Source organism: Xenopus tropicalis, chromosome 3, assembly GCF_000004195.4.
Source record: "Xenopus tropicalis strain Nigerian chromosome 3, UCB_Xtro_10.0, whole genome shotgun sequence".
NCBI lineage: Eukaryota > Metazoa > Chordata > Amphibia > Anura > Pipidae > Xenopus > Xenopus tropicalis.
In genome coordinates this window covers 120,291,689-120,307,451 of record NC_030679.2, presented here as the reverse complement: position 1 = coordinate 120,307,451, position 15,763 = coordinate 120,291,689, and the positions used below count along the sequence as shown (strand labels likewise).

At 38.2% G+C, this 15,763-nt stretch overlaps 1 protein-coding gene across 3 annotated transcripts in view; it reads left to right on the top strand.

The window, feature by feature from the left end:
• unc5d (unc-5 netrin receptor D) overlaps positions 1–15,763 on the top strand; it is a 365,567-nt gene that overhangs the window by 241,512 nt on the left and 108,292 nt on the right. For all 3 annotated transcript variants that reach the window (XM_031899262.1, XM_031899263.1, XM_002932956.4), the window contains exons 5-7: positions 4,075–4,255; positions 9,840–10,007; positions 13,192–13,356. In XM_031899262.1, the coding sequence (XP_031755122.1) occupies positions 4,075–4,255; positions 9,840–10,007; positions 13,192–13,356 (514 nt within the window). The remainder of the gene's footprint in view (positions 1–4,074; positions 4,256–9,839; positions 10,008–13,191; positions 13,357–15,763) is intronic.

Below are 15,763 nucleotides of genomic sequence, written 5' to 3'. Positions count from 1 at the left end.
CTGACTAATTAGTACAAGTATAACTGTCTCTCTCTCTTCTGTGCCCTTCTCAAGTCAACAGCATTTGTTACCCTGCAGTAGAAAATGTTTTTCTCTATTGTCTCACTCATCTTAAATCATTTCATAATAATGCCTCTATCACCTTTCCCAAATGTTCCCAGCTCCCCCCTCTTTCCCCAATCATGAAGCGATTCAAGGTGAACTAGTCTACATTGATTAGACCTCCGGTGTCTTTCTCTGAATTATGATTCTTTTATTGCCCGTTAATGATTATTCCTGTAGCCATTGTGTAGAAACCTCTTCCTCGCCAGACTGGGCCCACAGGCACTGCATAGTAATATGCTGCAAGTCACTTGGGCAGAAAAGCAATTTGTTACCAACATTGCCGACTATAAGAAATGTTGCCTATACAGATTCTGGCAGTAGCAATGCCCTTGCAAGAGACCTTTGCAGAATTTAATGAGTTAAATCTAGGCCCTCTCTGACCCTCAAATGCTCTGCATTCATTTACATGTCTTTATTCTTTATCTCTATGTGGCAGAGTCTGTGGCTGGAACCCAGAATTATGCCTTCAGAATATTAAGCTTATATTAAGTTGTCACAAATCAAAAATTATAGGAAAGCTTCAAAGCCTTTTAATAGAGAGGAAAAAAATGCAATCAAACCCATTTATTGCTAAAGGTGAGTGAATTGCATTAAGGCTGAACAAAATTCAATGGGTATTTTTTTAATGCTCATGTCACCAATGCATTAATCAATGCAGTACATCAGGCTAAATAAATTCAAAAATGTCTGAGCATGGCGGCTCTGTATATAAAATAGAAGCCCTCTACAAAAGTCTTGCACCTCACCTAATGGACCTGTATCCCCATTATACAAAGATATCCAGTTCAACAGCTATAACTTTACTTAAAGGTTCTAGCTCTGTATATTCTGTACAGGCATTGGATCAGGCATTTAGAATGCTGGAGACTTGGAGATTTCCATAATATGAAATACCATGCCTATGATTTACACATGCAGGGAACTCGTAAAATAGCTATCCCTTTTTTCAGGCTGTCCCCAAAATCTTATAACGCTAAAGGGGTCGTTATTGCTAGAAGGAAAATAAGTTCCCTCTCCTAGGTCAAAGTATGATCTTTGTAGTTCCAGATTTGGCCTGAAGATGGCAATGTTTAAGGTATGTAAGCTAAAGCACATATGTGATCAGGGATATTTCATTTATAAAACCCACCTGGACAGACAGTTGGGCCAAGATAGATACTAGGCCTGATAGGAGAGCCAGAGATAGGATATCCCTTGTCATATATCACACTAGGAGTGATGGATAATAGCAAGTTAGCTAGTGATAAGCAGACTGAGCTCTATTGAGGAGATTTAGTAAGAAGTAGAGTCCTGGGTGCACTACCCCAGATTAAGAAACAAGCAAACAGACCTAGGGACTTGTGTAGCTTATATAAGTTTTACTTGAGCGGCAACCTGAAAGCTGGTAGTAACACTTTTGAGTTGAAATAATCATCTGTTCATGATTGGCCCTAAGGGGGAAAGTGCTGAACACATAAATCTGTATTTTTTATTGTATTCTTTCCCTTGTGCCTAGTTGTTCTCAAGTACTTCTATGCACCATTCTGTTAATAGTGCTAAGCAAATCTGTCCCATTTGGCCTCAGGGAAATATTCGCAAAACTGCAGAAAAATTAGCGAAACGGCAAAATATTCATGAATTGCGGCTACTGCACAACTTTTTTTGATTCGTGTGCGTTGCAACTGTTTTTGAGAAGACTGCAACTTTTTTTTCAGCTTCATAGAAAAATCCACCAACAGCGAAATGTGGAATTTCACAGCGAATCACCATCTGTTAATAAAGCCTTTACTGTTGAAGTTCATAAACCACTGGTGCCCATATTTTTGCCTTATCTTGAAAGATAAAGTTCTACAACATACTGTCCACGCCTGTGGATTAAGAGTTGCATGAGAGACTTATTGGTAAAGCTGATCCCTAGAGTAATGGGCACTTCCATTTAATGATAGCCTTACAGACATTTATTCCATTAGCATGATCAACAACAAAGTGTTGTCTTACAGTATTAACATTTTTAACTATTGACTACTGGTTTGCAGATATTATATGCCATATCTCTATCACCAACATTTTTCAGAAGATAAGATTTTATTTGTTTTTTGGCTGTTATTTAGTTTTTTTGGATGTTATTTTGTTTTTGGCAAGGAGGTAAAATGGTTAACATTCCATTGGTAGCACTCTCTACATGAGCAGGAGCAGGGCATAATGTAAATAATAAACAATACAGCACTTGGTAATATGTTTGTGATATTGTATAAGTAAATGATAATGAAAGTTGGTGTCCATTAATTAGGCAAGTCAGGAGCTAAGTGCAAGTTGTGTGCCTCCCCATGCAGTAAAATGCAGTTTTGATCCCCACTACTACTATGGCATCAATATAAAAGCGTCATTCTGCTGATGCCTATGGTTAAAACCAAGGTTGAATACCCACTTACGGGCCTTCAATGATTGTCACACTTCAAACCTTAATGAGTTAATATGATGAAGAATCATTCAGTCAAATGGATTTTCATCAGCTTCTACTAGAAAGTCAAAGGGTTAATTTGTAGCCACAATAGTGGTCACGCAAAAATGGATGAACATTCCATGAAGGGGCTTGTGCCTAAGTAAACACCCCCCCTGATGTGCTCAGATAAAGTGCGGTTATTGATGCACAGGAACCCTGGAGCTACTGCCACCTCAAGGGTGGCAGTAATTACAGGGTTCCCACTACTGTCTGTGTCAATAGGTGCAGCACACCTGCGCCTAAACAATAACATGACAGCCAGACATATCAGCATCCCAACTCAGACAATTTTGAGTGGAATTGCATCCAATTATTGTCTAAACACAACCACAATATTGTGCATTTTGCCACATTGGATGGAATTTCATCAGATGCTGAAATCCTGGTGGAATTTCATTCAGATGCTGGAGGTCAATGGTGGAACAAAAGGGTGAGTAAACCCTGAGACTGCTGGGGTGCTCAAGAGTGCAGCTGGCCGGTGCAACCTTTAAAAAAAGTACAGTTTATGAACATGTTGCCAAAAAGATTTTACTGTGGGGTCCAGTAGCTTCAAGACTTTCATCAGTTATCAAAGAAGTAAAAACCCCTTGATCAGAGATCTCCTAACCCATTGTCACTAATAATGCCAGCTTCACTTTGTAGCTTTATCATGCTCCAGGCAATCATAGTGCAGCATATAAAGTCCAAGGATGGAAATATGACATGATGTAAAGCTGTTTCAATTTTATCCTGCTGCACTATGAATCAAGTTCAATAAAAACTACTGGTTTATATAGGAAGTCAATAACATGGTGGGTTGTATGTGCTAAATGGTGTAATATTTATAGTTCTACTTCTGTAATTGGAAAATACATTAGATATGAATAAGCGCTAAGGTCACTTTTGATTTTATTGTATGTTCTTTACAGAGTAATACTCTGAGGTTTATTTTCATGTGTCACCATAGCAATAACAGAAGATGTATCACTGGAAGTCTTTTAATATCGCTCCAGCTCTTGGTAACCACAATAACCCAGCTAGAAGCTGCATAACACCTGGGTGGAGCGTTGCATTCATATGTGTATTATTATTCCTTATTTATATAATGCTGACATATTCTGCAGTGCTTTACATGTATTATACATCATTCACATCAGTCCCAGCCCCAGTGGAGCTCACAGTCCCAGTCCCTATCACATTCACACACACATGCTATGGTCAGTTTTATCAGGAACCTACTGCTGAACAACCCCCAAAGTGCGATATTAAATATAAAATCTAGATTCTGCATTGGCTCTGCCTATTAATTGCTGTGTCCCCTATGACTTTAAAGGAAAACTATACCCCCAAACAGTGCAGGTCTCTATAAAAATATATTGCATTAAAACTGGGGGTATCGTTTTCCTTCAATTTGTGCAAGTTTTTCAAGAAGTTATGTTGTTTAAAGCCTCTACTAAAAATTGTTTCACTGTGAAGCTTAGAACCTCTGTTCTTTTGTTTGTTTTTAGGTGGAATGGCTTAAGAATGAAGAGCTTATTGACTCCCTAATGGATGAAAACATTGACACAAGAGCTAGTCACAACTTAATCATACGACAGGCCCGCCTCTCAGACTCTGGCAACTACACCTGTGTGGCGTCCAATATCGTTGCCAAGAGGAGAAGCGCATCAGCCACAGTCATCGTTTTTGGTGAGTTGCTGTATCTACCATTTGTGCCACCAAATCTAGTACATATATAAGCAGTTAAACTCACAAAGAATACAATTAGGCTAATAGCACATGGAGGGTGCAAACCAAAATTGCCACCTGTAGCATATTTATGTGCATTATTCAACCCTTGTGCAACCATTGACCTAAAGGGCATATGTGTAATAAAACAGTATTGAGATACACCAAACATTTCCACATTTGTGCCATGGTATACAGTGTAAAATATTGCTTCTTTATTCTTTAATAATATTATATAAATGTGTAGCTGATTAGTATAAAAAGAAGCATGCCACTATTTAGTACAGATACCATCTATTTTTATGTAGCAATCTCCTTTGTGCCAGAAACTCTTTGCCACCTGGTTGGCCCCAGGTCTTAGCTAATGGAATGGGGTATATAGGGTTCCATTTGCACCCCCTAATAGGATTGTCAGGCACAACTCTTTGGGGCACATTTACTAATCCACGAACGGACCGAAAGCGTCCGAACGCGTTTTTTTGTAATGATTGGTATTTTTGCGACTTTTTTATCGCCGTTGCGACTTTTTCGTATATTTTCCGCGACTTTTTTGTTGCCGTCGAAATCGGATTGGTTTTTCCGCTGTTTACAATTGCTCAATTCGAAAAAATCGCGACGGCGACGAAAAAGTTGCGCAAAATACGATAAAGTTGTGACGGCAACGAAAAAATCCTGCAAAATATGAAAAAAATGCGATGGCAACGAAAAAGTTGCAAAATTTTCGTTTCCAATCAGATTTTTTTCCCATTCGGGATTTGGGAAATGTGCCCCTATGTGTCTCCAGCATGGGGTGCAAAAAGTCATACCAAAGGTTTAGGTTGTACATTCTTTAAATATTTATGATGTAGATCTTACTCATGAATTACATGATATAACAAAGGACAACTGAGTAGAGAAAAAAAAACGTCTCAATATATGATTCCCCAAAACATCTGTTTTAGAGGGTCACTGCATCACAGGAACGTTGTGCATTAGGAACAAAATAGATTCCACCCTCCCTTTTCCAGATTTGGAGCTGAAGCTGGAATTTAAGTCACCTGGTGTAGTCTGAGTGGTTATCAAATGGTTAAATAACCCCACCCATTTTAAATCTTTAGACTGTCTAGATGCTTAGGAACCTTAAATATCCCCTTGTGAGTTACAGTTCATGGGAAAGGAGAATTGATGGAGAGAGCAGACTGTGCAGCAATAATAACAGCAAGACGTGATAATGCTGGAAAACAATCAAGGCTGGGATGGTTTTCAACAAGCCACAGTTATGTGTGGGGAGAGAATTATAGCCAAGGCACAAGGAGTTCAGAAACAATTATTCTATTAATTACTCCAATTACCACAGTGTTGTGCATGACGCTTATTTGTAATAGAAACCAGCATGTGGTGAGGAATGAGAAGAACACACATACCACAATTCCATCGAATCAATATTATGTACAGTGTTGCAGAATGTAAAGCCTCGGGGACTACGGAGTACAGTATATGCACTCTGCCATTGGGATAGCTTGTAAGCAAACAGGAGGCGTGGTACATGCAGCACCCACAGAAATGCCCCACTGTGTTAGGATACTCTTCATACTCTTTACAGAACAGAATCTTTTGCAAGAGATATTGATTTCTACGCGGCTTATAATTAAACAGAAACAATAATTATTTCTGTGTTTAGCTCACTTTAAATTAACCCAACCACTAATGTTATTTGACAATTTTGCCCCTAACCACTCCACTTTTCTTGAGACAATTCAACCACCTGACCAGAGACCCTGACTCTTTTCATTTATATAAAGAAAAGTAACAGAAATGTTTTATTAACACAACTGGTGCTGGCTAGGGATCTCGATGCATGATGACGTCCCAATGTAATCGCCTGATTCATTGTTTTCTCTTTTATATCTGTCCTTGTCATGGTAAGATCCATTTTTTCATTCATAGATCTATTATTGTTTTGTCTTCATTTTTTCTTACATGCGGCTTGTTTGTATAGTCAAACAGTATGTGTGGGCTTCTGTATTCATTATAATGTATGAGTTAAGAAATTCTCCATCAGGCATAACTGAAATATGGGCAGCAATCAGTATCCCTTGGGCCCTAACTACCTTCTTACTAGGGGACCCGTTTTTTTTAGCTCACTAGTCTGTGGGCTCTGACAATTAAGCAGAAGGGGACCACAATTAGAAAAAAATATCATCTAAGTACAACACATCTGATCCCACCCTGATCCACCCTAGACATGTCTTATTTAAGCTAAACACACTCAAGATCTGCTCAAACCCCATCCATTTCCCACTATTTGGGCTCTCAGTGCCACTAGGCCCCTGATAGAAATACCACCTGTAGCCCTGATGTTGGGCCTGGTTGCAGCAACACCATTGTTTAATAACCCAGGAGGTGATCATGACTTTAAAAGAAAAGGAAAGTCATTTTGGCATTTTACTGCCAATGGAGTGGCCACATTAGTGCCACCTAGGATGCTATATTTATTCTGCAGAAACCATTACCATACAGAGCCCTAGAAGCTCTCTCCATGTGTTAAAGATTGCAGCTGCCATTTTAGCTTGGTCTTGGTAGCATCCTGCTACAGCTCTAGAGGCTGGTAGTTCAGATTAGACATTTCTAAGGGGGTGGGGTGAGTTTTGTAAATTCTCAACGGAGGGGGGAGCAGGAGAAGGGAGAGAGGAGAGAGCTGCACAGACTCTGGCCCAAAAGAAAATATTTGTATGTATTTACTTATGGATGCATGTGTCTGTAACTGCTGTTGTTCTCCTTGCTGCTTAACTAGCACTTTAATATAAAATACAACCCCCCCTCTACAACAAAGAGCTTGCAATCAAGGTGCTGCTCAACACTAATCTCTTTGAATGGTCTTGTCTTGAATCTTGGTTCTAATGCCTGACATGTTCAGCGATCTGGAAATCTGTTTCCAAGTGACTCAGTGGTGGAAAGAATTGAGGTGGTAACCTAGGAATTCCCGTCAGGTCCTTGCTGTCAGTCAGCACTCGGCCTGTTGTAAGTCCACAGCCATCAAGGACTCGATGAAAAGTTCAGCGGCTAAAATTATTGATTGCAGATGAAATCTGGAGTTCTTATAACAAAAATGTCAAGATATTGGTGCGGGAAAGAGCTGTCACTGGAGTGAAGTTAACAGAACAGAAGTCTGAAGGACAGAAGGCTAGTTCTTAGGGGTATAACAGCCCAGGCAAACTCCTATTGTTCAGGAACACTTTTTACTCATTATCTGAACAGAACTTGTACATAGAGCTTTGATTCCTACAGTAGATCCTATATAGAAGGTTCTCATAAATGTGTAATGTAAACCTTTAAAAGTCCCAATAAAAAATATGTCATATATATATACAGGTATAGGACCCATTATCCAGAATGCTTGGGACCAAGGGTATTCCGGATAAGGGGTCTTTCTGTAATTTGGATTTCCATACCTTCAGTCTGCTAAAAATCAATAAACCATTAATGAAACGCAATAGGATTGTTTTGCATCCAATATGGATTATTTATATCTTAGTTGGGATCAAGTACAGGTACTGTTTTATTATTACAGAGAAAAGGGAATCAGTTTTAAAATTCTGAATTATTTGATTAAAATGGAGTCTATGGGAGACAGGCTTTCCGTAATTCGGAGCTTTCTGGATAATGGGTTTCCGGATAAGGGATCCCATACCTGTATATATTTATATATATATTTCATGTCAAAATGTTCATAATCTTATTTACTAACAGAAATGCAAAACTGCACCAATGCTTTCACCTGCAGTCGCAAACTGGCAATTAATTGAGACTGTTCTTGTACAATTGCTTAGTGGGAACTCTGAAAGAAAATGGTTTGCCTCCACTTCATAGTAACATAATAATATAGTAAGTTGGGTTGAAAAAAGACATATGTCCATCAAGTTCAACCATAATGCCTATATCTAACCTGCCTAACTACTAGTTGATCCAGAGGAAGGCAAAAAACCCCATCTGAAGCCTCTCTAATTTGCCGCAGAGGGGAAAAAATTCCTTCCTGACTCCAAGATGGCAATTGGACCAGTCCCTGGATCTCCCCCATAAGTCAAAATAAAAAATGCACCCCTGCTCTCCCCCATTCTCAAAAAAACTCCACCTTCCTCCAAAAAACTTTTGGTGGGCATTAGGTATCATTTTGGTCTACACCAGCCTTGTTTTTTGGACCCTGTTGGGGCCTGCATTCACTGCCACTACCTAGCTTGCTAGTCTAAAGGTGGGTAGGGGGTGGGTAGGGGATGGGTAGAGGATGGGAGTGGTGACACCTAAGTTAATCCCACCACGCACCCCTAATGAATACAGTGCTGATAAACACAGGCAGCATTGTATTAATGATGGTTCACTTTGAAACAGAGCACTGAGACCTGTGGCAATATAACAAGCATGAAAGGCAGGGTGCAGAGTGTAAAACTGTGATGACTTGTATCCCTTATTTGCACCCATGTAAAAATTACATTTGTGAGTAAGTAAATGCTTGAACTTTAAATTTACATTTACAAAGTACCTTTTTTAATACATAGTGAACAATGTAGAACGCTGTGCTCCTAACCGGCTTCCTGTGATAGAATCTACATTTATAAAACTTTCAGTACCCACTGAAGCAATCTCTTCAACTCCTCTGTGTTTCATGGATCATAATTATCTGAATTATAGAACAAGCAAACACCCACTCCTTAATCTACTTGATAATCTAGGTGCAATATTGTTTCAGCCTGAAAGGATATCTCTCTTTGGAGACATTTCTCAGCCCTTTATAAAAAGATAAATGTGTGCCATAGCTAAAATGGATAACATTATATAGTCAGGGAATGTTTCCACTTTTGGGGCATTTCCTGGGGTCAGCATTCATGACCTTGAGAAACCCTAGATATGACTCAATAGGAGATGGGTTTCCTGTAATTCAAAGCTGGATATCAGGTTTCCAGATGAGGGATAGACAAATATATAGACAAATATAATAAACATATATTATTTTATATAGTTATGAATATAATAAAATACAACAACACCAAAGTTTGCTCTAAGCCACTCAGCACATCAAGTCTAATTTAAAATTTGAAACAGCCAGTCTCAATTAGCATTTGCTTACCCCTTCACAAAGTTGGTCCGGGTGCCGTGCCCCGAACCCTTCACCTAGGGAAAATTATTTTCACAACTATTTCTTCATTAAATTATCATGTTTTTCATGGACACTCACCCCACTTATCCGGTGGTCCGGGTGCAGCGCCCCAGACCCATAGCAAAGGGAGACCCAGCAGTCACAAGTGCAATTTCTCGATGGGTACGCACTCCAGACACGGGTGAAGGTGGTTTAAGAAATAGCTTTATTCACATTTGTCCTTCACAAATGTGAATAAAGCTATTTCTTAAACCACCTTCACCCGTGTCTGGAGTGCGTACCCATCGAGAGTTATGAATATAAAACAAATTTACAAAGTTCCATATGTTACAAGTACACAATGCCTTTTAAACAATGTATTTGTCCTATTTTGGCATGATAATATCATTCCAATGGTGTTTTTGTTTTCTGCAGTGCATGGAGGTTGGTCTTCTTGGGCCGAATGGTCAGCCTGCAACGTGCGCTGTGGAAAAGGATTTCAGAAACGTTCCAGGACTTGCACCAACCCTGCTCCCCTGAATGGTGGCACTTTCTGTGATGGCCCATCAGTGCAGAAGATAACTTGTAATGCTTTGTGTCCGGGTAAGTGATAGCTGTCGCCAACTTGGTTACATTTGGAGGTAGAAATTGCCTTAATACCTTCACTTAGTAGACATCTACTTATAGATTGTGTTACCCTTTATCTAGTAAATCCAGATCATGGTAAATGAATCAAAGAGATACTAAAGACATGAGCATGTTTCTGTTAATCTTATTTACATATAGAAAGTATATTTGCACCTGACTGAAATAGCCAAACTCACAATTATATTGTACTTTAGTTGGAGACATAATTGAATAAGTAGCATAGAAAGATCCCCCAGGTGAGTAAAATTCATTACATGTTCAATAAATAGACTGCTTTCCAGTTTATTTCAAGCATAATGAAATTGTCCTTCACCTGATCTGTTTTTATAGATCCTATTCATGAATAAATGAAGTAGCCTCTGAACATCTGTACAAATGAATGGAATTAAAGGTGTGCTTTCAAATGTTGTGCATTCTCCAAAAATATAAAAATACTTTTTATCTAAAGGCCACCAACATGATTCTGACTTGTAAGGAATCAGGGATGTAGGGAAATCAGTCATCTGCACCTAATTAATCTTAAATTAGTGTAATATCAATGATGCTTGGCTTAGCAGTTCACAGATTCTCGTGGTAACCCATTGCAGAAAATTTAGTTAATCGTCTTTTTGTCTTTTTCTGGCCTTGAAACTCGTATAAACTCGAAATGGTATACATTCGAAATTAAACTCGATCATTATTGTATTTATAAAATTTCACCATAAAGCTTGAATCGTTTGTACAAAAATTTCTAGTTTACATTTGAAAATAGTGAATTTTTCGAGCTGAAAGTATTGTTAGAAATCGAAAAGTTTGAGTTTAAACAGACGTTTGTTTCCAGGAATTCTCTTTAGTTTTCCCCCGTACATTATTTCCCGCTGCGGGCAATATATTAGTGCACGATTTTACGCACGTAACCATTACTTTCGGTAAACTACTGTTCTGAAAATGACCATTTCCCTGCAAACTGGAGGCTGCATCACTCTAGGGCCAACACATACTTGAAAAAATCCCACTGCAAAGTTCATGTTGCGTTGTCAAAAGCTCCCAAACCACAATTTTCTTTAAGAACCGCCTGCCCCAAGTAGGTGTTAATGCAGACTAATGCGATATTTAGCGAGTGTAACGCTTCATATGTGTTTGTGAATCATGCGTTAGTACTGTTTCTATTCGCTAATTTACACAATGCAAGGTAAATAACGCAGTGTGTTTTTTGCGCATGTGATATGCATCTTAACGCATGCAAAATGACTTTGATGAATCGGGACATAATTATTGCATGCTTTATAATGCAAAAAAAGCATGCGATAAGCGTTATCGACCTTTAGTGAATCTGCCCCAATGTGTTTTACTCAATAGATCAAACCAGGGTTTTTTTTTTTCCAAAAAAATTAACTAAACATTAATAAACTATGGGAGTTATTTTCGAAAAACTAATTTTTCGGGGAAAATTTCCTTAAAAACATATAAACCCCTTCAGCCATGTATTTCAGTTGATGCAAGATTGGTAGATGTGTGCCTATTTGCACGCATAGAAAAGAACAAACTCTAATGTAAAAACATGAAAACATGGACTATGTGTCACAAGGTTAACCCCCTTCCTGCCCAAGGACAAATAAAAACATTCAAAAATGAAGAAGAGGATCTGCCACACAAGGGGGGAATCCACTTGAAGGGCATGTAACCCCCTTCAGCCATGTATTTCAGGTGATGGAAGCTTGGTAGATGGAGTAGCACTGATTTGGTTGTATAGAAAAGAACAAACATTAGACACAAAAGACAGTATTTTAAATTCATCACAACTAGTGGAGCTTTCCAACAAACCTCCTGTAATGCTTATTATTGCGCTAATTGGCAAATATAAAAAAAGAAACCAGACTGGTAACCTTCATTAAAATGCTAAACATCAACCCTGAATGCTACTATTTCACCAATGCTGTGCTTTTAGCCTTCTATCATTCAATTTTAGCATCAATATGAAGTGCTCAAAAGAGGTAGTTGGGTTTTGAACTCAGAATGCTAGAAATATATTTCTATTCTATTTCAAATGGAAAAAAAAGAAAAGACAAAGCTACGAAATAATAATAATTACAATTCAATACAGTTTGTGTTTTCAATCTTGCTTTAGGTAAAAATGTAATTAAAACACATCCATGCAGTATGAAACAATTACTGTATGCTGTTACAAAGCTAACAATAAAAAGTTGGACTTGCTATGAGATTAGCTGTACTTCATGGGAATTGTGGGAGTCTTTGCAACTGCTTATACTATATATGGGGCCATAGGAAGCACATTTGTAAAAGTGTGTGTTTCCTTTTTTAGCCAAAAAGTGTGTAATACTTGGGGCCTGATTTATTATTAAATGAGGGTTGGTGTTGGGTAATATAAGGTTAAAAAAATGTGAGATATTTATTTTATTTGCATTTATTTTATTTAAGGTCTTTTTTTTAACAGAAAAATAGAAATCTGTTCAGGTTTTCCATGGCGATTTTTTTAATGAGATGAAGAACTTACTTTTTTTTAATCTCATATTGCCCAACCCATGGTGTCAATTTAATGATTTATAAAGCATTTGTCTTACACAGAGCTTTCCCTTTGACATAAATTCCATATGTGAAGAATTTGAAGCCCATTTATCAACATTCTCGTGGTTTTAGAGGTTTTCGGTACCACAAATAAACTCACTTTAGCTAAAACCATGAAAAGATCCAAATTTAAAAAGCACCAACAAAAGACACGGAACAAACGGGTAAAACTTGAATTTTTTGTTGCTCAAATGCACGCATCAAAAAACCCAGATCTTTCAGTTGTAAACAGGACACCTGCCATTGACTTCTACATAACCCCATCGGCTTTTTGAGGGCGCATTTTTGCTTTTGGTTTTGTCACCATTTTTGCCACATTATAAATCACAAAAAAATCACAAAAAAATTAAAAAATTTGCTGTGTTAAAATCGTATTTTGGTGCAAAGTAATACGAATCAAGAATTATGGTAAAGTCCATTGATGGGTATGGAAAGAAGCTGGCGCAAGTCAAGCAAACTTGAGTAGAAACCAATGTAAAATTGTGTAAGAATGCTTGTATCTTAAATAATTTAATGTCCCAATTTATGAAACTAAAGATTCATGATATGTAATTATGTTCTGCATGATTTTCAGTGGACGGTAATTGGGATGTGTGGAGTGAATGGTCAGTCTGCAGCCCAGAATGTGAACAACAGCGTGACAGGAAGTGCATTGCTCCTGCTCCAACCATTGGTGGGAAACCGTGTGAAGGGCTCAGCCAGGAGTCAGAAAACTGCACAGAGGGATTGTGCATCCAAGGTACAATTTAAAATGTATCACATGTTGAACACAGTGCCATTTCCTATAAGGATGTCTTATAGCTTTGGCAGCCACCTGCCGTCTGATCTCAGATGGTACTTTTGAGCTTCTGCCAAACTTGTTGCTGTATATGAAATCAGCGAAGGAAACCACCACTGGAGTGTATTACCTCCAGTTATACTTTAGATGCTTTATTAGGCACAACATATTTTGGACAGGAACATCCTTCATCGGGTCAACGTTGGTTCTTTCCCAAAACTTGTTGTGCCAAGCAAATTATCTGTAACTCAAGGTAAAACACTCTAAGGGCTGTTTCTATTAACTATACCAAGTTAAAAAGTTGTTATGGCAGTTTTTGGCTAGATAAAGATGGATAATGAGTAACAAGGCATTGTGTGAACTTGTTGAGTATATAGTTCTGTATTTTTAACACAAAACATTGTGCCAAACTGTGCAACATATGCCAACTAAAGGAAACCGTATTATTTTATATTATCACATTATACCATTTTTATCTTTGTAACATTTCCCTTGTCTGGGTGCCTATGAATATATCTCATGCATATTAGCATTTCACGCAGTAGCTATATTGCAAAGTTAGCAGGGGAAAGCTTGAAGCAAAGGCAAAGAACAAGCAAAATGAAGAGAACAACTTGGAGTTCATTCCAATGGGCACTTTTTATAAAGCAGATTCAATTATTTTATTTAAAAGGGGCCTTGGGAGGGGCACAACAGAGATTTGAAAGAATTGATAGGTTCTCAGTATATGTGATTTTGCCTTGGCCAGCTTAATATATTTCCCCCCTCTATTAAGATGGACAGTTTTTTAACTGAACACGGTAAATATTATGTATAAGAAGAGAGGCTCAGATAAGCAAACAGCAAATATCTGTCTACCAGTGAGAGAGTGTAAAAGAGACAATTTCAATTTTATAGGTCTGTTATGCAAAATAGTTGGGTTTTTCTGAATGAAGCTAAGCTTTAAAAACCCAATGGGATTGCTATACCATTAACACTGATTTATGCTTACATAATATCAAGTTCACGGTACAGTCTTATTTTTGCCGAGAAAAAAAAAATCAGTCAAAAATGAATTGTTGGTTTAAATAGGACACTATGGGAGTCCATAATTTGAACTTTTTTTGAATAACAATGTTGCTTAGGGTCTCCAAAACGAAGCGCTGTACCAAAGCTGACTGAACATGATTCAGATGATTACAAAAGTTTTGTATAATATTTAGACTCTGCCTACCCTGTCTCCTGGCGCCAGCACGGTTAATGGTTCCCTCCATGCTACAGCCAATTCATCTTCATTCGCAGAACATTACAGCAAACAGTAATTAGTCTTTGAAAGCTGCAAAAAAAGCAACTCGGTAAAAGCTATTCATACATCCAGACATTAGAGTTCATAATACACAGTACAGCATCAAAACCTATTTATCATACAAATGTTATCAAAGTACAAGAGGCCTAATCTCCGATTACAACAGAGCTTATCTGCAGTGTACGGCTGATCCTCACTGCTTTTCATATAGAGTGCATTCAAGGGCCTATAGTTAAAAGTGAATAGCCGCATTCTATGAGATCTTCTAAGTGACTGATTGCAGATGGGGAGGTGAAAAGATCTCAGCCCTTCATTCATTATACTAGAAGCTAGATCCCACGGGCACAAAGCAGCATCTGCTATCACTTGGGCATTCAGGTTTTTTACTTTATTACCTATTCTTTAATCCCTTCAATGCTGGAAGGGCATCTGATATATGTCACTTGGCCCCCTCCGGCATCAAACCTTTTAATATTCAGATCTACGGTACACAGCAACACAGGTGGAAACACGCTTGAAGCAAAAGAATTAGAAAGAAAATGGAAACCACCAGCCAGCAGCAAAATTTCAGGATTTAATGAAATTACGTTTGCTCAATTTCCTGCAAAATCTTACCGAGTTAATTTTTAGGTGAAAAAAAAAAAATGGATTTTGAAGTTTTCTGTTTTGACAGAAATCAACATTGTAACTATTTCTTAAGGGGATTATGTACAAGAAACTGAGAGCCTATGTATGTGGTCAAAATGATAATATTTTTTTTCTTGGTGGATATATGTTGAGAGTTGCTCAGATGTCGAATGGGAAAAGGGCAGATTGCCCTCAGCAAAGAAGAGGACTTTGAAGTCCCAGGCAAGGAGTGTGTGATTGTGTAATGAAATGAAGCCCGTGTTATGGTGTATTCATAGGGCTGCCGCCTTTTGTGTCTGGGCCGGGGGCGGAGTGGGTCATGTCAGAGGCGGGGCGGTGATATTTCATAGGCAGGTCTGTGACATCAGGGGGTGGGACTATGACACATTATTAGCAGTTGGTTGATCGCTGTGTCAATCACTTCAGAGTCCTACCCAGATTTCCTAATTTGGAAAC